This window comes from Schistocerca cancellata, chromosome 4 (assembly GCF_023864275.1).
Source record: "Schistocerca cancellata isolate TAMUIC-IGC-003103 chromosome 4, iqSchCanc2.1, whole genome shotgun sequence".
Classification (NCBI taxonomy): Eukaryota; Metazoa; Arthropoda; class Insecta; order Orthoptera; family Acrididae; genus Schistocerca; species Schistocerca cancellata.
The window spans coordinates 690381647-690406219 of record NC_064629.1 but is presented as its reverse complement, the minus strand read 5'-3'; the positions used below and the strand labels follow the sequence as shown (position 1 = coordinate 690406219).

At 36.2% G+C, this 24573-nt stretch overlaps 1 protein-coding gene across 1 annotated transcript in view; it reads right to left on the bottom strand.

Annotated features, from left to right (window-relative positions):
- Window positions 1-3907: 3907 nt before the first annotated feature.
- The window catches only part of LOC126183707 (PDZ domain-containing protein 8), a 215048-nt gene continuing 194382 nt past the window's right edge, over window positions 3908-24573 (bottom strand). Inside the window, exons 12-14 of the mRNA XM_049925893.1 lie at window positions 11079-11270; window positions 6922-7134; window positions 3908-6474 (exon numbers count right to left, since the gene is read on the bottom strand). Coding sequence (XP_049781850.1) covers window positions 6466-6474; window positions 6922-7134; window positions 11079-11270 — 414 coding nt within the window. The 3' untranslated portion in view covers window positions 3908-6465. The remainder of the gene's footprint in view (window positions 6475-6921; window positions 7135-11078; window positions 11271-24573) is intronic.

Sequence of the window (24573 nt, the reverse complement as noted above, 5' to 3'; positions counted from 1 at the left end):
CTTTTATTTCTTTACATAGCAAATAGACAACTTAAAAAAAAGAGAATTAATGAAGTACAGGAAAACATCAAGAAAACTGACTTACTATATAGGAAACAGTAACATAATTTGGAAACAGCCAGTATTTTTGCGAGTACACTTTAAAAAAAAAAAAAAAAAAAAAAAAAAAAAAAAAAAAAAAATTAAGAATGTAACTGATGGATCCATCACAAAAACTGATTTACTATGTAGGAAACAGCAAGATAATTTGAAAACAATCAAATATTTTTGGGAGTGAACTTAAAAAAATGTCCAGAAGCTAAGAATGTAATTGACAGATATAGTAACCCCAGGGATAAGAAATCTTCAAAGTAGGATAAAACCACCTACACACAAGGTATATCTGGAAAGTAATTCCATTATTATTTTCAGATAATCGTATTGATTCCAACTTACTCAGAGAAATTGGTTTAGATAGGCGGGAGTCTTAGCTTTTCAACACTGTCTAGTTGTTCTTAACTTAATGAGCATTAGGACATCTTTTTCTGTGAGCCTCTTGATAATCCATTTGTTGTGACAATCAATGTGGTCCACACTTTAACAATGGTACTTCATCAAGTTCAGTGCTAAACTCAACAAATGTATTTCCAACACCTACCAAATGATTCAGCAGGCCTAAGAGGACTTTAATTTGTCATATTTAACATTTGTGAGTGACTCTTCATGGTCATCAAAGAGCAAAAGTGAAAAAGTATGTATTTTTTTATCATTATATTTTGAACATCAACCATTGAATTACTGGGAATGAAAGATAGAGATTCTGTACTATGAGTGTGTACTTGAGAGATTTTCAAGGGACTTCCAACCACAAAAGGAGATTGTTCAGACCTAGCACTTAGTGCTTCCAGCCACATCTGTTTCCACAACTAGGAGTTCTTGGCCAAACAGAAGTTGTCAACATTGGTCCAGTTGCCCTACCATCCCACATCTAGCTCCAAAAGACTTTTTCCTGTTACCAATAATCAAGATCAGTTTGAAAGTACTTCACTTCGGGGCCATCAAAGCAATCCAAAAAACAATGAAAAAGCCTCTAAATGTGATTCCCATCAATGGCTACCAGAATGAGTTTAGCACATAGCACATACACCTTTCCCTGGATATAACCGCATTATTTTTGGACACACCATATACAATACATTAATTTTGATTCCTGTTACCTCACCACAAAATTAGAAAAAAGCCTGGGCTTCAAAACTGACACAATTGCAAGTAATGATAGTTGTTGATTATGTTAAAGAAAATTTAATCTTGCATTGCTTTTCAAAAAGCCATCAGGAAGAGATGGCTCACTAGTGAGGTCATCTTCCTGAAAAAGAAATGTAAAGGGAATAAACAACAGACATTGACAATTTCAAACATGGTGACTAGTGGAAGTAGAACAAGCTACATCGAGTCACCCTTCTCCAACATTACCTTTTTTTAATACACCTAACCAATACTAGGTATACGATCGATTATTGCACAAGTTAAAATTATCTCAGCTGTTTCATTAAAAGAATTCATATGATTTTGTGTATAATGTATTATATTTCAGGCAAAAATGTATAAAAAAGAAATTAATGTTTTACAATCAATATATCAGTTAAAATTAATCTCTTTTTAAGGATAATTGAAATCACAAAATTTCTGGCATACTTAAAATTCATATTATTAATTAAACAATCTAATGCTAATTATTAAATTTGCTTCTGGATTTACTTATGAAATAATGATATAATTTGGTAAAGATTCTTCTCCTGTTGAGAAATTTTGTAATCTCTTTTGCTTTGTAAACTATTTGGAAAATGTGAGTAACACAGAATGTAAGATGTGGGCATGCCTCAGATGGAAATGCATGTATCTTGCTAAATTTTTCGACAACAATGTAAGTATTAAAGTCAGTGTGATTTAGAAGAAAGGGATAAAATAAAAAGATATTTATAGCAACAGGCAAATCTTCATCAGTTATTTAGTGCAACAAGAACCCGCAACATTAAATCAAATTTTCAGCTGCAAGATGGTTCCCCAGACAAGTCCTTGAACCACAGACAACACCAATGAGATAATGAAGATGAGTAAAAAGTTATTATCTTGCATATCTTACACCTCTTGAACCTTTTGAAAATAGTGAAGATAGATTTAATAGTGATGTGTGAGAGGGTACGATTACAAATCATAAATTCCTTACCTTCTTTGGTATTTCTGTGTTATTTCACCCTAATATCTCATCATTTCACTTTACTGAAGCTTTATTCTCCAACCTACCATCTGTCTTCACTCATCAGCTGTGGTGATTCGAATGATAACCACTGGAATGAATTATGAGGACCCGTGTTTCATTTCCATTACAGATATCCTACAATTATGTTGAGAAGTGCAACAGACTGAGGAGAATCAGATTGTGAACAGAGGAAAAGTAGGGTTTGAAAAAAAAAAAATGGCTCTGAGCACTATGCGACTTAACTTCTGAGGTCATCAGTCACCTAGAACTTAGAACTAATTAAACCTAAGGACATCACACACATCCATGCCCAAGGCAGGATTCGAACCTGCGACCATAGCGGTCGCTCGGTTCCAGACTGTAGCGCCTAGAACCGCACGGCCACTCCAGCCGGTAAAGTAGGGTTTGAAGACAGCATTAGCATGTACATAACAGGTTTGAAAGGAACCAGTATTGAGCTAGTGGTGTAACAGCACAGAGGGTGACAATGTGCTTAGCAGAATTCTGCTGTATTGCTGTGCATTCACTGCAAATTTTAGGAATGACAGAGTGCCACATTTATGCTAAGAATTCTCTGCACATCGTGTTTTCTCTGTGTACATGTGCAAACAGGTATTGCTTCCACAGGACCATTTTTGTTCTATTTTGGTCATATACAGTATATACACATGATTGTGATACCAGAAACTATGCTGATCTTGCTTCATTTTACACAATATAATTAAGATCCATTTTAGGACACTTGTATTTCTAGGTGTTCAATGTTTCTCTAAATAACTCAGATAGTTATTGGTTCAGTAGTGGCATTACATCCCACTTTTCCTGTCACAGTTGACACCTCTAATAATCTCCTTACCAAAGAAGTGTGAAATCTGAAGGTTATACTGCATCAGTCTTTGCAAAAATTCAGAAATCTACTTTTACAAATGACTTTTTAATTTATTGGGATCCCATGACATTTTATTTTAAATTGGACTTCAGGATAACTTCTCATCTGTTACTAATTTTATATGCTCCTGCATCCTGCATTTTCCCTTTCATTATCATTGGCTCCAGAATAATGAATTTCTAATTCTCAAATTTTCAAAATTTGGAAGCTTAATTTATAACTTGACACATGCCTAGTAGATTAATTTTTTAAGCTGTTTTACCTGTTATCCTGTTTCATCCTTGCTTAATAGAGATTAAAATAAATTTTAATAAAATAATGGAAGCTTCATCCTGTGTTTGGTAAAGACCATTCTATGTATAAACTTTCATAAATGTCAAATATGTCAGTAAAGTGCTTAAATAATTTACAAAATTTCTGCAATGTGTGCAGTGAAGGAATTTTAAAATCTGAGACGTACAGTTTTTTCACTTCTTGGAGAAATATAATTTCATTTATGGTACAACTGATGCCAGTACATAACTTAGCACAACACACATAACATGCATATTGTCAACTGGACAGGAAAAAGTAGTTTGTAGGAAGTACTGTTTAGAATTCCTGTAAATTTGAGGGACCTGAAAAACTGCTGTGATTTGACATTCCTCTTCAAATAATTTCACAGTACTAACATAGTTGCATTAAATTTTGGAAGTGGAATATTTTCAAGAAACCTCAGGTATATCTTACAAATTTTCACTATACAAAAAAGAAAATATCAAAGAAGGATATACACAAGATTTTTATGAAAGTGATTATGTTTATTGCGCACTCATTTCTTGGTGTTGTGTTAAAGTGTTGAGGTCACACGTTTACATTTTCCAAAATGAAATTACATGGAAAATTAATAATTAGCATGCTAATATTGACAACATGCCTTTCAGATGGATATAGAGAAAGACATTACTGCTACCTCTGCTGGTTCATTAAGTAACTACCAGTAAACATGTAATATATTTCTTTTCTAAATACATAAAGCAAAATATTGAAAGCATTAGAGAGATGTTCAGATGTAAATACACACAAATAAATAAAATGACAATTTGCTACATGAAATATTACCAGATCGAGATTTAGCAGAGTTTCTTGAAAAATTCATGACTGGTACCATCTATCTACAGAGTAATACTGAGTTCCCTTAGAGTAACTATGGAGGGAATTGTTTTACTAAAACTGACAGAATTTGACTAGCACCCTTAACTAAATACTAACACAGTATTATCTCTATTTATACTGCATTAGAAAGCAATACCTAAAACCTACATATGACCCCCATGGAAGACATCATATGCTTACATTTATGCCATACTATAAACAGTTGCAAGAACCATTTACCCCTTTCAGTGCACAAAAATTTGTTAATGAAGCCACATTACAAACTACAGAATTAACATTAAAAGCAGTTTTACTTCACAGTTGTAGTTAACCTTTAAAGATGAGGAACTTAAACTACTACAGCAAGTGTGTAGCGAGAGTAATCACTAACTATGGAAAACTAATGAGCATCCAGAACAATTGGTGTTTCTTGCTACATAACTGAGTGACTGTTGTGTTCTAATCCTGACTTTATTAATTTGTGTAGTAAATAAATATCCGGTGAAAAGAAACTCAAATTAATGCAGTTCCTTCTGTATATAAAAATCCTGAATATTCAGAAGTCTTTATGAACACCAAGTACTGGTTGATATCCAAAACATGCAGATTACACAAAGCACCTGATGCTACCTACTAGAATGGCTAATGAGATACTGACATTTCTTTCCCATTACCATGCATTGGATCTTACAAAAGCACAAACTTGTCTCCTATGGTAAATAAGTAATTTCCAAACAAAAAGACTATCAGCACCATACATAATAAATAATAAATAAGTACCTATACCACTGAATTTTAAAGTATAACTGTTCAAGAATGTATCAACTGGAAGATTAATTATATCTAACGAACTAATTTACACTTGCACTGTCACATCATGAAAAGTTAAATATCAATAATTTCTTAAGCTTTCTTGTACATTTTTCCCTTCATAAAGTATTCGCAAAAAGAAAGGATTTTTGAAAACTAAACAAAGAGAACAAAGTCATCACAAAAAAGAAATAACATGTCACTTTATAATCAAACATAGAAAACTAAACATCTTTCATTTCAGTACAAAAAGTGGCAGTACTTAAAAGAATACAAATTTATAGTTAAGCACAGAAGACCAATTTTCGAACATATTTTCATGAAAATTATCTAAAACTTCATTTTTAGGAATTTTAATGCTACAATTCTAAGATGAAATGGATCAATAAAGCAAAACTATCAAATAATTTACAAGTTGTCAAATTTTTGCAGTTCACAAATGGATAGGATGGCAATGGGTATTCTTTTAAATGTAAGCCTGTAGCAGGCAATCATTGCTTATATTTGTTTTATCTGTCAACTTAGTTGACTCACAGATTAAAAAACTGCTACACCCCATACAACAAGTGGTAAAAAAGCAAGTAATTACTGCCATGTGTAAATCTCATTCAGAATATTAAAATTACTAATATTATTTCTGACACTATTTCTCATTTCAATATCAGGAAATTTTACAGTTCTGGCACACAATACAAAATTATTGCTGGCATATGCAATGTTTATGGTTTTTTATACAAAGTCGGTTCCATATGAAAATAAATTACTTTATAGCAGCTTATACTCTTAATTAAGTTTAAATAAATAAAATATACTTAAATATTCATGAACATTTCATACATATGGACTGAAAATTTCTTCTATCTAAAATACTTCCACGCATTATATATGTGCAATAACAATGAAACTCCAAGTAGCCCAATAATCAACATTCCCACATTTTCACAAAAAAGTATGAAAAACAGTCAAGGCTACAAAAGTATGCTGAATGCTTTCCATTTACTCACACATACACATGTGAACAGTAAATTCTATCAATAATTACTCCATCATTATAAAATGGAATTAGTACAAAACTGGTGTGTAATAACATCAGAGCTACTTTTCTGGTTCAGCACAAATATTTTCAGTACAGTGGGAAGGAAGGAAGGTTGCTAGACATCTTATATATCTTCACAAACTGCAGAAGCTTTCCACAGTTCTTTCTGCTGAACAAAATTTAAAATCTGTTTACAAGTTTACTTGAGAATTCTGTGTCCCATGTCCTTCCCCACACACAAGAACATCTCTTCGTGCAAGTAAAACACACACACACACACACACACACACACACACACACACACACACAAACTGAAGTAATTCTGATCAGATGATAACCAGTAGTAATGATGTTAAACTAGCTGCTCTGTAAAAGAAAAAAAAGACCATGTTACCAATGCAATTTTAGTTCAAAAGGTGAAAACACTGTGTTTCAAATAAATACTGTATTGGAATATAAGTATTAGAGATAATAATAAATTTGAAAAACTGCAATAACTATCAAATTAAGACTATTAGGTACAGAAGAGGAGCCCTTGCTGAGTCAAAAATGAGCTGAGGAGGATATACATATATGAAATAAACAGATAATCAATAGTCCATGTTCCTACAGACAGGAGGAACAAATTTAAAGTTAGCCAGTTCTACATATAGCATTTGCTTGACAAATTCTATATCATCATTGTATTTTTCAAAAACACAGAAAGAAAATTTTGTAACACAATTTTCCCTGTAAATTCATTTCTTTACAGCATCAACCCATTACACTAACAAATATTTATTATTTTGATAATGGTTGCAAGAAACATCTCACCTTGGATGCTAAATCTTCCTGATCCTGTACATGCTGGAGGCCAGCACAACAGTGTAACATCAGGACTGCTAATTCTTGTACTTTTTCATCTGATTTGCTTATTAGGTATTCAGCTCTGGCTTGAGAGACAGGATCTTTAGATTCATTACTCTCCTTAGTCAGCAGTATACGCGATTGTGTTTCAGCATCTATCGCAGCTTTCAGCTTCCCAATCTTGAAAAGAATGAATTTAGAAAGATAAATACAAACATATATCCTACATAACTACACACTAGGTTGTGTGTTTTTATAGTTATTTGGTTAGGTGGTGATCTTTTCATTAATAAACGAACAAAGAAATTAGTTTTTTTGTTTGTTAGCATATGATCAAGTAACACTCGAGTTCTGTAGAACTCATCTGAGGCTATATTTTAAAGAAAACGCTATAAATAAGACAATAACTGTTTACAAAAAGAACTATAATTGTTGAGTGACAACCACAACAACAAACACAGTTTTTGTAATGATAAACAGAAGGCTGAAAGTTTAAATTAAGTACAAATGTGACAATACCCGATTGTAATAATATGTTATTGACATTTGTAACGGAGGAATTTAAAATATGCACTGAAAGTACGGTGTGTGCCTAAACCTGATTTGAATAATACTTTAATTTTTGACATACTATATTCTCTTCATGGATTTAACCAAAATGTTTTCACACATCAGATATGCCAGTGCTGATGCATCTTTGCCAATTACACCTCACGTGGTTGAAATGTACTCATTTCGATACATCTGTTCTCTTCCTGGAATCCACAGCCAGAAATAAAAATTATTTTGTGTTCCCTTCAGATTTAACCTCTTTCATGATTTGTTCTTTGATAGACCTGGATTCCATGGTATTTTGTGGTAACCACACTGTAATTGAAGAAATTAATGGCTGAAGATCAAAATGTAGTTACAGTAGTAGATGGTAAGTAGAGCATCCTCTTTGTATAATGCATAGTGAAACACTGTTGGCAGATCTAGTGTGATCTATATCTGAATTCTATTACTGTGCTAAAATATAGATCCCAGTGGCTGTTATATGGTCACTGTGCAACAGCTATGCCTAAACTTGCATGCAGTCATACTGTTTGCAAAACTGCCAATCTAGCTGACCCTAAACTTGCCGCTGGCATCATGTCCACGTGGCTCCTCTAACACCTCAGCCTCTGTATGTGACAATGTGGTGGCAGCTAGTTCATTATATCTTTGCCATGAGACATGAAGTAACTGAAGAACAAATCTTCCAGTTCTGCTGTTTGTGTATTCATTGGGGTGGGGGGTGGGGGGGGGGGGGGGGAAGGTCAAAATTACCTAAAACTTTATAGATGTCAATCTAAGTACATAACACTAATGGCACAATAAATAAATCAACAAATGCAGAAAATTCACACACTTTATGGCAGACTCTACTGCTCTATTTAGTCGATTCTGACAAATCTTCAACTAGATCTCTAAATTCTGTACACTAAGAGGCTACAGCAAATGGCATTTCAGGTGGATAAATTTATGCTCCATTGATTAGATGTTCATTAATCTGGTTGGACCAGTAAGTGTGATCATGTGTTGCAAACATTCCCATGACACACACATAGCGTGCAGTCCTACATTAATCTATTGGAGTAGGCCTTCAGCAGGCCTGTCATGAGCCCAACACATGTGGTCACAGAATGACCTTCATACAGTGGTGTGCTATCACAATTCCTAGTACCACCAACTGGGTGGTTGGGTATAATATACAATTGACGCCCTGATCATCATAGCAGTAGTGGGGGATTGGGTGCCATTCCATAGCAAATGCTGAAGTGAGGTGCTAATCCTTTAGATATACACACCGCTGTCATCAGTGCACATATGAAACCTGGATTTATTACTAAATACAATGTGGTGCGCAAATGCTGGATCCCAAAATATACCTTTTACCAGCCACTGGTGAGAAAATGCTGGATCACAAAATATCCCTTTTACCAATCACTTGGCTTGATTAATCAAGTGGATGTGTGTCTAGCAGTCTCATCTGAATTATTTGAGTCATAAGCAATACAGTAATATTCCCAGAATAAAATAAAAAAAATTATCCCCTCTCAAATTACATTTGTTCACTGATTACAACAAAATTCACATAATTGGTAAAAAATGAAACTAAATACATATCATACCACTTACAGAGGCTTAGCTGTTAGAAGAGCCATGTGGACATGAAGCCAGTGGCACGTTAAGAGTCAGCTAGGGTGACAGTTTTGTTGCAAAGGGTATGGCTGCATGTGAGTTTAGGCATCTCTCTCACACAGTCATCATATACAACCACTGCGGTCTCTATTTTATCACAGCAATAGAAGTCAGATAGCAGCACATTCATAACCTCAAACGAGACTGGGTAACTCCACATGGCAATGCACAAGACATGTGGCAACCTTCCTAGTAACTTGGCTGCAAACCAACTACTTGTCCTTGGGGCTTGTGTAATGTTACTGCCCCCCCCCCCCCCCCTTTTTTTTTTTTTTTTTTTTGCCACAAATTGATATTTACACATGATAGTTTACAGATTGCTGCTGCACAGACAGCTAAGCAGTGATGCTGTCAAGGTAATAATATGGAAATCACAGTAAATCAAATCTCTAACACTGATTTTATGTTGAAAATCCCATTCTTCCATATGCTGCAATATTCACAGATATCAATGTAGATAAACAGGCCAGCACAGGAATTAGGAAATTGAAATCATAATTAAAACCTCCAAATACATGTTCAGTAGGGATATTACACACAACTTGTTCCCAAGGTAAAAATTATATAGAAGCTCAATTAGATTTAAATGGAAAAGTCAAGTGATGCAACCAAAGTAATGGGTAGATATAAACATAGTGATATTGAGGCACAAAGAGGATGGGAAGATCAGAAGAAGAGACTGGAAGGATTATGGTAGGAACAGCAGAGGAAAGTTATAGAAAAGAAAAAGAAAACAAATGACTCCATGGATGAGCAAGTGACACTAGAGATAGCTATCAATAAGAGTTGTTGTTGGGTTGTTTTTGAGGAAGAAGACCAGACAGCGAGGTCATCGGTCTCATCGGATTAGGGAAGGACGGGGAAGGAAGTCGGCTGTGCCCTTTCAAAGGAACCATCCTGGCATTTGCCTGCGATTTAGGGAAATCATGGAAAACCTAAATCAAGATGGCCGGACACGGGATTGAACTGTCATCCTCCCGAATGCAAGTCCAGTGTCTAACCACTGTGCCACCTCGCTCAGTATCAATAAGAGAAGAAGTCACAGTAAAATGCTGGTGGGAATTAATTACACAGCAGGGCTAGAGAGGACTGAGAGGGAAGATACTACGAGTGTGACCTGTTCGAGTATTTTACAGCCTAGTAAAAAGGGAAGAATAACTTTCCTACAGGCTTTTATTTCAGTTTGTCATTGATAGTTTTACCTGATAGAGGTTACAACCATTCCACACTATAGCATCGTGTCCTAACTGCAGCTAAATTCAATGTTTCTCTAAAAAGTTAGTAGCAAATAGGGTTACAGCATATACATTTAACATAGGCTAATTCACCCTGTAAGGTTTGTTATGATATGATACGGTATATATCATTGTCTCATCTGCTGGATGTAGTTGACTCGTGTCCAAACAACTCGGAACTTATGGTGATCAGGAATGCTACAGTCTTACCGGCATAACCTATAATTACAATGTGGCCATTCTTTAGCTGTTCATGTTTTAGCAATGACATTTCCACTAATACATCTTACTGATTAACAGATTAACCAACAATATCAAGGAACAATTTTTGCAGATTTTCTAGAAGGGATGTTGACGGAATGTTTCATTTTTTTGAAGAACTGGCAACTTCAACCCATTGTTTGTTTCAATTTCATGTGATAAAAACTTCATTTTAATTTTTCTGAAGCACTGAGTAAAATCTGCTGGTTTTTTAAACAAATGGGGAGAACAGCAAATACACATTCTGAACTGTACAACATTCATCCAATAAGAAGAGCAATTCTGGAATTCAAAAATATATCTGCTTATTATTTACGAAATTAGACAGTCTATGAAAAGACTGACAAGAATGAAACAAGAAGTTTAGTAAATGGCAGCTGTTGTAAAAATATTAGATACTCTTACCAACTTGTTAATTTTTTCTTTGCGTTCTGCTATTGGTAAATCTGAGTACAAGTCTTTCCCGGTAGATTTTGCCACAGCCATAGGATCCTGATGACTAGGCTGCTGCAGGAGGTGACTGAATGTGGAGGAAACTTCATCACCACCATCCAGTAAAAGTTGTGGAAGACCAGATAAGCTGTCAGTCATGGAAACCTGTAGAAATAAGTTACACTGTAATAGTTTTATGTTGTGTAAAGTACAAACAAAACATGCAAATTATTCACATTTTTTATAGCAAAAATACGCCCCCAGATTATTGAACAATAACTTTCCTTTATGTAATGATTATGTTCACTATTAACATCCTAAAAGACAATTAAAATGACCTTAAATATTTGTATGGTTAATTTTTAATGAGTTATTTTCAAGCAATCTGTTTTAAGCCTGGTGGAAAAACAGAACAGACATAGTACTTTTCTGACTCACATCTTTCTTGTGTGATGGCCATTTTCGGCCTTTCAATTATACTAATATACAATGGAAATTGAGCAGAAACTGGTTCATTACAAAATTTTGTTTATTTAACATTTAGATATGTCCATTCTTTTTTACAAAACATTCATGTAGAGGTAACAGAAAATCATATCAGTCCAAGTGTAATAAAAAACTATTAGCTTATGCTCATTAATTGTTTTTCCAAATCTGTAGCAGCAGAAGGGATTTTCCATGTATATTATTAATTGAACTAGTCACTATCATACATAAATCTGATTTTCCACAAAGATAAAATTCCATTTAGCATGCATATCAAAACATTTAACACTTTCACATCATGCTAATCTCATTTAACAGCTGCGGCAAATTTTGTGTGTTTCTATAACTGGGTACAGGAGGCAAAGCCATGCCCACAATAATCTAGAAAAGGAAACCACAACAATGTTCCACAGGTCTACATAGCTGAGACAACACCACATTTAGCTAGGACAGGGTAACACATTTTACACAGTACAGTACACAAAATAACAAATAGTACAGAAAATAACACACATAATGGTAGTTGAAGATGGTGGGTATTTTATTATAGTATCCACTATGAGAGATGGACCTGTAATTTAGTCTAGCATGTGATATGTAGTACATATTCTCACCTGTTCAAGAAACATTATTTAATGACTGAACCCGGATGTGACAAGGTGGTGACTTAACTGTTAACTGAAGCTCAAAAATGGATGCTTGATGTCCAAAACCATTTACTTAATACATTGTACAGTGAAAGGGATACTGGAAGCTATATAGTATGTCCTGACCACTTGCTGTCACTGCATGCCACCATGTCAAATATTACCTATATCCTGACTGTTTAGTGCACAGATATATAATGCTTAAAGTCAGTGACATGGACTTCATTCTAAGTATAGAGCCACATTTCAATTGTGGTAAGTGTACAAAGTAATTCAATATATTTTAACAAAGTTTGGTTGTGTAACTGCATCTGATGTCTATAAAAATACCTTTTGCAGTGCAATTTATTATAAAAATTGTTAAAAATTGGAAAATGAATATACGTCATACACAGACATACTTAACAGATTTGGGTAAAGAAAATCTTATTGAGCTGTTAAATATGTCTAATCATTACTCATTTATTTTCCAGCTAAGTAGTGGCCTCCATATTACATAAATTTATGCTCCATTTTTCTAAATTTCCACTGTCGTATTTTCCTACATTTGCTTAACATCAATTAAAACACCTGTTTGAAGCTCCAATCATGATCGGTATCTTTGTTAAATTATAACGCAACCTATGATGGTAAGCATCATCCACTCAGTACAGAGTTGTCAATCCTGATATTTCACTTTTAATTGGCTTAATACAAAATGAGCAGCTCTGTTTTGACAAGGCTGAGACAGGAAATGTATATGACCTTGTTTAGGTATGATTTTCATATTCACTTGGAACCATTAATGGGAACTACAGCAAACATAAGCAGTGATGTTCGAAGACAAAGAGCAAGACAACTATTTCTTATTGAATGTTCAGCCTTTTACAGCTCTGAGTCCCAGCTCTGGACTTCACTGTTCACATTTATTTTGTCAGAAAAATATACAGTTAAAGTCCTCAGCTGTAAACAGTGGTAAGGGACACTTGATGAGAAACAGAGTTATTGCATGTAAAACATGGTACATTATGTGTTTTATTCACATTAGTTGATAGCTCCACAATAAACTGAGAAATGGCAGTTATTTCAGATTCTCACTAATGGAGACTTTGTCAGGATTTGTGGATGTAAACATGGCTGCTGGTAGTAGTAATGAGTGCAGTGTTTGTTTCTGAAAAATGATTTTCAGTGACAATCTATACAAATCTGATGATGATGATGATGATGATGATGATGATGATGATGATGTGGATAATAACAAATCAGATAAAGATCCTCAATATTTTCCTGAATGCAAGTGTTCTTCAAAATCTGTTGCTGATCAGAAAAATGTGAATAATCATTTAAGCACTCAAACAATGTTACCACTGTTTACCATTGTTTACATGAGTTTACATGGCAGTGTGTTGGCAAAAATGTTAAGGTGCTTAATCACAGATTAATTTTTAAGGCTGTTATACATCATTATTTAAAAAATTGGTAATGCAGATATTAGTATCATAAACTGTAACCAAACAGATCTTTATATTTTTGAGAGGTTTTCATTAATCCACCCAGCACATAAACAGTGATAAGTCAATACTAACTGATGTTAAGTGCACTCATTTTCCAAGTAAACAATGTAAAGTACCCATTGTCATATTTTTAAGCATAAAATTTGGGATAGAATTTACAATTTTAAAAATATGTTGTTACTCTATAAATGATTGAAAACAATGATTTATCTGTATAAAAAAATCACAACGGATGTACTTGAAGTATCTTAGTTATGAGAATTCCTCAAAACAACCAACTTGTCCCTTACCATTGTTTGCAGCCCACAACTTCATTTATTATCAATAAAGATCTTTATCATCAGACTGACAGTGAACATGAGCAAAACATGTTTAAATGTATTCAGATACTCAACACTTATATTCTATGACCATTGCTGCCAAAGCTTCTCTCTTTTGCAACAATGCGGTAGTGGCAGTATTTCTGGCAAATGGGACTCAAAAGTGAGGTCATCAATTCACCATTGCTTATGTCATAGGACAAATTTAATTAAATTGTTGAAAATTAACCATATGCACACAGAAAATTAACAAAAAATTCCATTCACACACAAATAGCACATACAAATTCACATGCTTACATACTTAAAATCTCAAAATGGTTACATTCAAAACAAATTAAAAGTTGGAATCTAAAAGACATTTAAGATAATAAGGCTGGTTGGTCACACAAACAATACAATGAACCAGTCACCATGAAATACATTAAAATCATCATCCAAGGGATTAAAATACTGAAACTAGATTTCATTCATACCACCGCCATTTAAAATACAGTGCACATTTTCTCAAAAGCCTACCCCCCCCCCCCCCCCCCCCCTTCCCCAACTCACTTCTTGTTCCATACAAAATACAGGATGTTAAAATGTTATATATTGAGAGTGGTAAAGAAATGTCCCATATTATTGGGTTTCCTTGTTGGCAGAGAAGCAAAGCACATGTCAGAAGCTGATGCCCAATTCAGAACTGGGTGAGGGCTATTATATTCCTCCTGTGCAGTTGGAAGAAAATGTGCCATTGTTGGCCTGCACACTTCAGTGGATGCAGTTGCTTCTTCTTCACTTTCAGATAACTATGACTCCATCTCACTGACAATTCCTGTCTCACTTAAAGGGTAATTACTGGAACAGGGTGTTACAGTACACTATAAGTTGTTCTTGACCAGCTGCTCTAACTGTTATATCAGATAAATCTTTTCCATCTACTCCCACATGCCATATCAAACAGAATATCACCTCTTTCTGATATTTCTGTTGGATGGACAAAGTTTTCTGAAATGTCTACACCAGTTTATCTATGGAGTCCACACGTTCAAGTGAAAGGAATATTAAACAATAAGATCTCAATTCCTGCTATGCCTTTAACATCATCCATAACTCTGCATTATACACTGAGCATTTGGTAGGTAGGTCAAAGATTATAAAGGGAAGACAACGGAGAATTCTTTGTTACCTTCTTTCTTAAACACATGTCAGTAATAGAAAGAAATATATGTATAAAATGATGTCAAATGCTTTCTTTAGCGAAAAACTCTAGGTAGTGTGTCAGCTTCCTGGACTCCTTACATCCAAAATTAGTCTCAGCCTTATAAACATTCACAGGTACTAGTTACAGCCCTAGTTCAGGATATTAATACTTGTCAAACTAAGCCCTTCTGAATGCACATTTGTTCAAACACAGGTGTTCTTGTTTTTCAAGAACAATGGTGGTACACATGATTTACACTTCAATGAACAGTAGTGGTAACAGTAGGTTGAGGAACAAACTTGATTCTGTGCACTTCTTGCACCATTAGAAGTTGCCATCATGTGACAAGCATTGGGTTCATCAGCCTCAACACACAGGTTAAATATAATAGCATTTCTATATGGTCCTGTGGCCATTTTTATATCTTAAAGGTGGACAGAATTAAGAAGCTATAAGTATGAATGGTGCATCAATCTGTACACAGGGCACCCATGTTCAGGACATAATCAGAAGAAGATGATAGTGCAGGAAGCAAGAACAATCTGTGTATATGTTCCTGCCATTAAGCCACATAAAAATATTTAGGGTCTTTGAGACACAGTATTCAGAATTTGGATGTATAGCAGCCATGTAGCCTTTTCTTTTCCAATGTGAGTCTCAGGAATTTCATGCTATGTTTAAAATTAAGGATAGTGTATTTCAGTCATATTTAGCAAACTGTACACATACAGTTTCGTCTACACAGAAAGAGCAACCTGATGTCTCTTCCCATTATTCAACCCTCCTTATCATTGAATGCAGTATACTGAATTTACAGTGTGATTATAATTAAAGTTTCAGTTTCAAAACACTGTAAAGAAAGAACTACTGCTCGGAATGACATAAAATTTGAACAGACTATTACGAAGAAGGGGGAACATTACAGGGAAATAATAATAATAATAATAATAATAATAATAATAATAATAATGCTATGTCTGGAATGGTAAGGAAAGAAGATAATAATAATGTACATTTTACCACTTGATGGCACTGAGCAGCAAAATATGCAAAATAAAAGATGTTTAGTACACAGCTGTTCCTCAGTTTGCATCTAAGACACCTGGCATGACTCTCTCAATGCAGGATCATGTGCTGCTTGTAAAGCTCTTTTACAATGGCGACTGTGCACCAGTAGCTCTGCAGAAGTTCCAGATACTTAAGGGTATGAAAAAGGGCTTTGGCCCTATTTCTGTCATGCATCTGGATAAAATATTATGAAATTCGAAAAGACAGGCTCTTTTGAAGTACAGTGTAGCAGAGGAAGGAAAACAATTGAATCAACATCAGTAGATGATGTGGCCACAGCATTGCAGGAAGGGTCGAGCAGTAGTGTGAAAACACACAGTGCATGGGGAATTGCCCACCTCTAGACATGCCTCTGAGCAAGGTGCATAAAATTCTATGAAACATCCTGCGTTGCTATCCATACAAAATTACCCATCTTCAGGAGTTGCTTCATGCTGACCTGCCAGTAAGACAAACACTGCTGTAGAATTTCTTGCACCCATGGGAGTGGACAGTCAGTGGCATGGAACATTCTATGGACAGAAAAAAGCCCATTTCTGTCTCCAAGGACATGCCAATACACAGAAATGCAGAATATGGGCAATGGAAAATCTGCTCGCACGTTAACTGGTACTGCTTGATTCTGAAAGGTAACTGTGTGGTGTGGGCTGACAGCACCATTTATCACAGGTCCATATGTTTTTGAGGAAATAGGTGCTGCGAGTCCTTTCACATGTACCATCAGTGGTAAATGCTATGAGAACCTTTCGCATACCAATGTCATTCCAAATCTTCAACAACATGGATGTGTGGGCAGAATCATTTTTATGCACGATGGCACTCCTCTGCATATTGCACAGCCAGTGAAGCAACTGCAGCAGAGGCATCTTGTAAATGCTAGAATTGTAAGTCATCGTTTCCCTACAGCCTGACCATCCAGATCACCTGATCTTAATCTTCTGTATGTGGGGTTATCTGAAAGATGCAGTGTTCAGTGCTCTGATTACAAACATAGCTGAACTGAAGACACACATTGTGTAACACACTCTGAACATGACCCAAGACACTCCAATCTGCTGTGGAACATGTTGATTCTCAATTTCAAATTGTGGCAGAAAATGGTGGGCACCATACTGAACATGTCTTGCGCTAATCTCAAGACATTTAAAAACCGTTTTTTCCCATCGAATGTGATATGACCTTGCACTGGCAGACGGGCTTGCCTAACTAACAATGCCAAAACTGCTGCATGCCGAACTTGTGTGGTCTTTGACACTGCACAGTACAGTTGGTTTAATGTGCAACTCACACCATAGCCATCATATTGTGATTCATCTGTCATTTGTAGCTGAACCCATTTACGTCAGTGGTAAAACTTTTGTTAATTTTTTTTATTTCCATAGTGTTTGCCTCTCATCTGATAATATTCCATTCAAATTTAATGTCATTCTCAGCAGTGATTCTTTTTTTACAGTATTTTGAAATGGGAATTTTAATTATAATCATCTTGCACATAAACTGAAAAACCACTGATAAATACAGAACACACGCAAGGTACTTTTGATACGGACATCAAGAGCTAGTAACAACAATGTGATGCTTAAAATATTTTGCTCTGGGCCACCATTTGCCTGAGCTATCAATGACCATATTCAACTATGTATCAACAGTATCACTCAGTTAAGGAGAATTGGACAAGACCTTGGAGGCATCCTCAAAAATCCTCACTGGTGTAGCTGTTGCTTGATATTGCACCAAATGGTATTGTATGTACCTCAAAGATAAACTATGTCCTTATATTAGGGTCAAGAGAAAATTTCTCTGCCTGGCACAGAGACTGTGTTGAGAAGAATGAACTTTTGTTTTTGTTACACTGATACAGGTTGTGCACTGATACAAGTCCTACATCAACTTTTCTGGCAGGCAGTTCATTTATTTATTTTAAAGTTATGTTACATGTGATCTGTTCACATGGTGGATAAACTATTGTGAACTTCTGCTTTGGCAGAGGTACATCTAACATCTAGCACTCAAGACACAATTACCTTCAAAGGTCCTTAATTGTGTGGTTTAATCTCTCACTATATAGATTACTGTGTGGATAGATTGACTGCACTGCCACCATCATAACTCTACCAATATGTTGCCCAGATGCAGTCTTCATAGCAGCTCAAGTGAAAGGGTTACTTCTAAAGGTGACCTGACAGTCTGGAAATGCCAGCCTCACCAGTGCATTGAATCACCATAGTGGTGTGCTGCACTCAGTCCTGGATGCTCTCCCTGTTCAAATATTGATCACAAGCAACATCATGTCTAGTCTTCCCTGCTGATTATACATGTTAGTGGCATTCTCCTCAAGACCACTGCACAATGAACTGTACGTCAGGACAGCACACAGAGTTCAGTAGTAGAAAGTGCATTAAAATGAATCATTCTATGTTGAGGAAGTATATATGCTTACATTACAATACCTGTTTCTAAGGCCATGAACAGTGGAGTTAAGCCTCTAGTGTGTTATTGGTTTTTTGGTGAACGAGGAAATCAAAAAAAGTGCAGTGCACTATCTATCGCTACTTCCATTGTAAACCTACTGTGGTCATGAATGCTGTTCAGGTGTTCAGGCTGCAGTCACAGCTGTGAAAGCAGCAGCAAATTTGGCAGTACAACTGCCACCTCGTGACATTGTTCTTGTTATTAAATGACACAGAGGAAGACTGGGACACATGCCTTCACCATTTTTATCAACAATGAAGGTAACGGACACTGAGCTCCATCTGTCTTAATCAACAACTAAAGGCAATGATGTGTAAGTTCCTTTGAAATTTCATCAGTAACAGAAGCTCTCAGTTCAGTCATATGTAGCACTCATTGCTTATCATCAAAGTCTTCGCCAAAAATGTAAATTTGCTAGTGATAATCCAATGTGCAAGAAATCATACATAGAATTATTTTTTGAGGACACAGAAATTTACTTCTTGCCAGAAGACCAGGTCCATTGTGAGGCTTAAATAGGTATGGAGACCTTATTGACATAAGTTGTCTATATTGCATAATCATTTAAAATCTCATACACTCAAAGCTACACACATGCTGGCTTCCTCATAAGGTCATCAGGTCAAATCATGGTAAGGACATTATTTTCCCCTTCAAATCATTTTCCTAACTAACAAATGGCAAGGCATCTGAACTCCAATGTTATTTGCTTGTATTTTGTAAAAACCAATTTCAATTACATTAGTCATTTAACTGTGCTCACTGTTATGTAATATCCCCTCAACAATGATGTCACTAGGCATGGAGCAAAGGTAGTGAAGTGAATTGGCCATGCCATTTCAAAGGACTCATGCTGGCATTTGCCTTATGCAATTTAGGGAAACCACTAAAAATCTAAATCTGGATGGCCGGGGATGGATTGGAACCACTGTTCTCCCAAATTCAAGTCCAGTGTCTTACCACAGCACTATCTTGTTTGGTAGGAATGTATTGATGTCAATAGCATTACACACTGCAAACAAAGTCAAATTTAAAGTGAACCCAGACACCAGTACCAAAATTTCAAAGGTCATTCAGGGTAAGTTACTGAGTATTTTGGTACAAGGGACCCACAATCTCCAGCAACTCATTACAGAATAATATGTTTTGTTCAGTTTTTACTCCAATTACCTTTTCTCCTGTGCAAGTACCTTCACAAGAGTGGAAAAACCTGCAATATGCAATCACCAACATATACAACAGAAAACACTTCCGTTGCATTCAGTCAACCCATACAAGAGACGAATAAGAACCACCTCTTCATGAATAAACCTATCTATACTGCTGTGTATCACTGTTAACAAACAACCAACAGCACTTTACAACAACAAAAAAAAAAACTGAGTCAGAACTGAGCAGTTCTGAGAGGAAGCTTGAGGGTGACAAGTAAAGTGGGTATTACTGTTGGGGACAGTAATTACTATGAGTGAATGGCACACGTTCGTTTCCAAACAAGACACACAGCACACACCCTCAGCAATTGTACTGCTGTGCTGATATAGTCAGTGTAATACACTTATAAACATAAATAGAGGTAAGAAATAAAGCTAGATGCAATTACCCTGTAATGAGCCAGTGGCAACCACAGGTCCCATATACCAAAATACTCATACTGTCAATGGAGTTAGGTTCAAATGGCTCTGAGCACTATGGGACTCAACATCTGAGGTCATCAGTCCCCTAATGGAGTTAGGGTTTACCCTGTAGCACCTTTCAACAACTGCTTCCAAATCTCCCCAACATTGTAGCAGTCCTTGTGGGATTAATTAAGGATAGAGAAATCACCAAATTTCCACAAATGGCTTAGCCACAGCCTAGGGGATTGTTTGCACAGTGAATTCTCATACAGACTGAAATGAGTTTCGCATAGACATTTGCCGCTATAGATGACCCACATAACAAACTTTTTTAAAGCATATTGGTCCCAAAAGGACACTGATGAAGAAATCTGAGCACACATATGGTTGCTGCATGGCCAACCTCTGTACAGCTTACAGAAGCAGGGACAACAATGTCAAGACCAATTCCTGTCACAACTCCAAAAGTACCTTTACAGTGACTGCTTCTTGGAGCAGCCACAACATCTATGACATCACAGAAGCAACAGTTCAATAATTTTGTTGTCTATACTTCATTAAGGTACATCACCATTGAACTAGCCGCTATAGCCTTTATGTCCCAGCCTCAGGGAAGAGATTTAGCAACCAGGTTGGAAGAACAGGATGTTTAGATTAGATTAGATTTACTTTCATTCCAATTGATCCGTAGTGAGGAGGTCCTCCAGGATGTGGAACATGTCAGACAAATAGATAGTATCTTAGCTGAGTGACCACAACAGAGATGCAATTGTAGAGATCATGGATTCTCCCTGGGTATGATGGCTTCACATGCCACAGTACTGTGTGAAATGGGCAGAACCCATTGCTCAAAACTTCACGTAACATGGCCTGGTGCGGTAACACCACAATTGGTCTTTGATTTGTTAAATCAACTTAGTAAACAAAGTATGCATTTTACTCTTGGCAGGATATGGAATTGGTGTATAGATGTGTATTGGAGTTCCTAGTTTACTTCTGTGGTTTACAGGGTTGACATTTCTTTCTGGTTACTCAAGGTTTTTTCTTGTTACTGTCAAATATCAAGCTTATTACTGCTGACTAAATGAAGGACTCCAAAGTGAATTCATTGTGATCATATCCTGTATTACTACTCTGAAGTCTAAATAGAAATGCTAGCTCAATTAGGAAAGGAGGAATCTTGTAGTGAGGTCTTTTCCTTACAACAATCTAGTTGCAAGGTATTTCCTTAACCCCCCCGCCCTCCCCATATCTCTCTCTCTCTCTCTCTCTCTCTCTCTCTCTCTCTCACTCACTCACTCACTCTCCGCTGTGATGAGCAGCCAAGGAAAGCTGGCAGTGAGCTGGAGGGACTTAATGTTTTCTTTGTACATATTTCACTTTTCATTTGTTGAGTCATTCCTGTCAGAACTCACATTTCTAGCGAGTTAACAAATCTTTGAGATACACGAAATACTGTACAGTAATGCATGAACTGAAAAGTAGCATAACACATGACACACAGATATCAAATAAAAGGCAGAGGGAAAATTATTCATGGTCTAAGGTTGGCACTCATTATCCATGGGCTCTCTTTACTGGTTGCATAAAGAAAATGCCAACACAAGGTGCAAGGACCTTGTATGATAATGCAGAACACAAGGATTATACACGGCTTATAATAACACCTGTCTTTGCTGGACAAGTGTCAACTTGACATCAGCAATTGCCTGTGGTGACAGTTAAGGTATTGCAATCTCTTGGCCTCAAGTGCCCTTGTAATTTCAAATGGGTTTAATTCTGTGGAGTAATATGATCACTCTAAAGACATGATGTACTTGTGTTGCATGCATTCATCCTCTAGTCAAGGCCTGTGTGGTCAAGCATTATTATCTATCAGATGGAATCCAGGACCATATGCACAATGATAATGACACAAATACTGTTGCTAGATATCATTCTTGTATACTAAAGCTATTACAGTAGCCCTAGGAAACATGTGTAGTGTACATGCTCCACATGAGTTACTGTCCCAGAATACTCTGGTGCTGCCAAGTCATTTTTTCCACAATATTGGGAGGGTTGTAATACATCCTAAAGGCACACCAGAAAAAACAGACAGTGAGAATCAAGGGTAGTGTGTTACTTATTCATTAAAAGGACACTAATACACAATTCCAAGCTACAATTATAGTGCACCACAAACATATTCACAAAGACATTAACACATATTCACAAAGACATGTGGCACCTTAGTCAAAGTGAATGCATCTGGTAGGTCACTAAGCTTACAAAACAACCTCTTGAAGCCAATAATGCAGTTTGATGGGAGATGTGTGAGCCAGAGGCCACTGCAATGTCTCGTCATGGCAGATGATCTGCTTGGACATCTCTGGGCACTTAACACTAGATAACAGTCCACTTGTTGGACTGTAGCGTGTACTCAATCTTTCCTGTATTGTTTGTGAATGTTCCCTCAGTCTTCTATGTAGCTTTGATGCTTTGGTCAATATTCAACTCCTGGAAACACTGCACTGACTGACTGGTCTCTAATCTCAATAATTATGCCATGAATAATGTCATCCAAAAGTGTTCACTGTGTTGTTCTGCTTTCCTAGGACTTAAATACTGTGTCTGAAACACACAGCTCACACAGTCAGAAGCACTAAATCGCAGACCTCTGCATACAGCTGATGCACAGTCACAGCCTCCTTGTAAGTAACACTTTTGTGGCCATACTTTTGATAGTTTAAACATCGTATTGGATTAGATATGGAGGTCTTACTTTTAGATCTACAAAACATGATCTGAGAAAGATGGATGTGTTGAAGTATGAAGACAGTTGTTTTTTCCAAGTTGTTGCTTATCTTTGTAATATCTGTATCTCAATAAGATCCTTGACTTGATTCAGATTAGAGTTCCTTATCGACAGCGACATCAAGACATCTTGAATTTTGGTTGTTTTGCACTTCTGCACTTTTAAATGGCTTGCAGCTTCGTGATCTTGGAGTTTACAATAAAGAGACAGCCATTACAGGGACAGAGTATTTTTTCCCTTCTTCTTGAAGTCAGTGTCTTTGTTGTCACACCAGAAGATAGGTAAGGGTCATCCACTCAGCTGCAGACCCATACATCCAGGTAAGCCTAATACAACTTGAGTGTGGCAGGCTGCATGCTAATGAGTGTTTCAGTTCAACACTCACTCACCTCCTTGTTTTGTTGTTCACCTTCAGGCTGAAGGCACCTTCCATGTGATCCACAATCCCTGTTCTCTGTAACACAGAATGTTCCACTGTCATGCACAACAGTGGTCATGAAGCACGCAAACAGCTTATGATTGTAGATGATTGATGCCGCAGCCCCTACATAGGGACACGGGTTTGCCAAAAACAAATCTAGTCAGGATGCCCCTTAAGTGCTTGCCACAGGGCATAAGAAATTTCTGGAATATAATATGTTATATGCATTACTCTCATAGTCATCAACGATTAGATGAAAAACCATGGCTGTGCTGTTAAGCATTCACCTACAGTAATTTTGCACAGTTTACCACATAAAACAAATTTACGATTAGATGAAAAAGCATGGCTGTGCTGTTAAGCATTCACCTACAGTAATTTTGCATAGTTTACCAGATAAAACAAATTTACCAAAGGTAGTTAAATTTGGCAGACAACTTTTTTGTAGGTGGTTGTTGCTTATAGCACTAACATTACAATTACTGACCACGTTCTATCAAGATTGTTATAGTGCTATATAACATTTGATGTCAGATACTGGAAAACACTCCATAATTCAGTGTGCTAGGAGACTGACTTGAGCAAGCACACAACATGTTGCAAACTTGAGAATATCAAACAACCAGGAGGTTTTTAAATGTATCACATCACAAGAGTCAAAGTGGTTCACTGCTTATTTTGACACACTGTCTGCAAATTAAGTCATTCTATTTACATTTTGAAACAGTAATAAGAATCTGATGGAATGCATAAACATAATTAATGCTTTGGAATACCTTGGCACATTGCAATAGGACAATATGAAAGGAACATATACACTATGTGATCAAAAGTATCCGGACACCCCCAAAAACATATGTTTTTCATATTAGGTGCACTGTGCTGCGACCTCCAGCCAGGTATTGCATAACAGCGACGGCAGTAGTCATTAGACACCATAAGAGAGCAGAATGGGGTGCTTC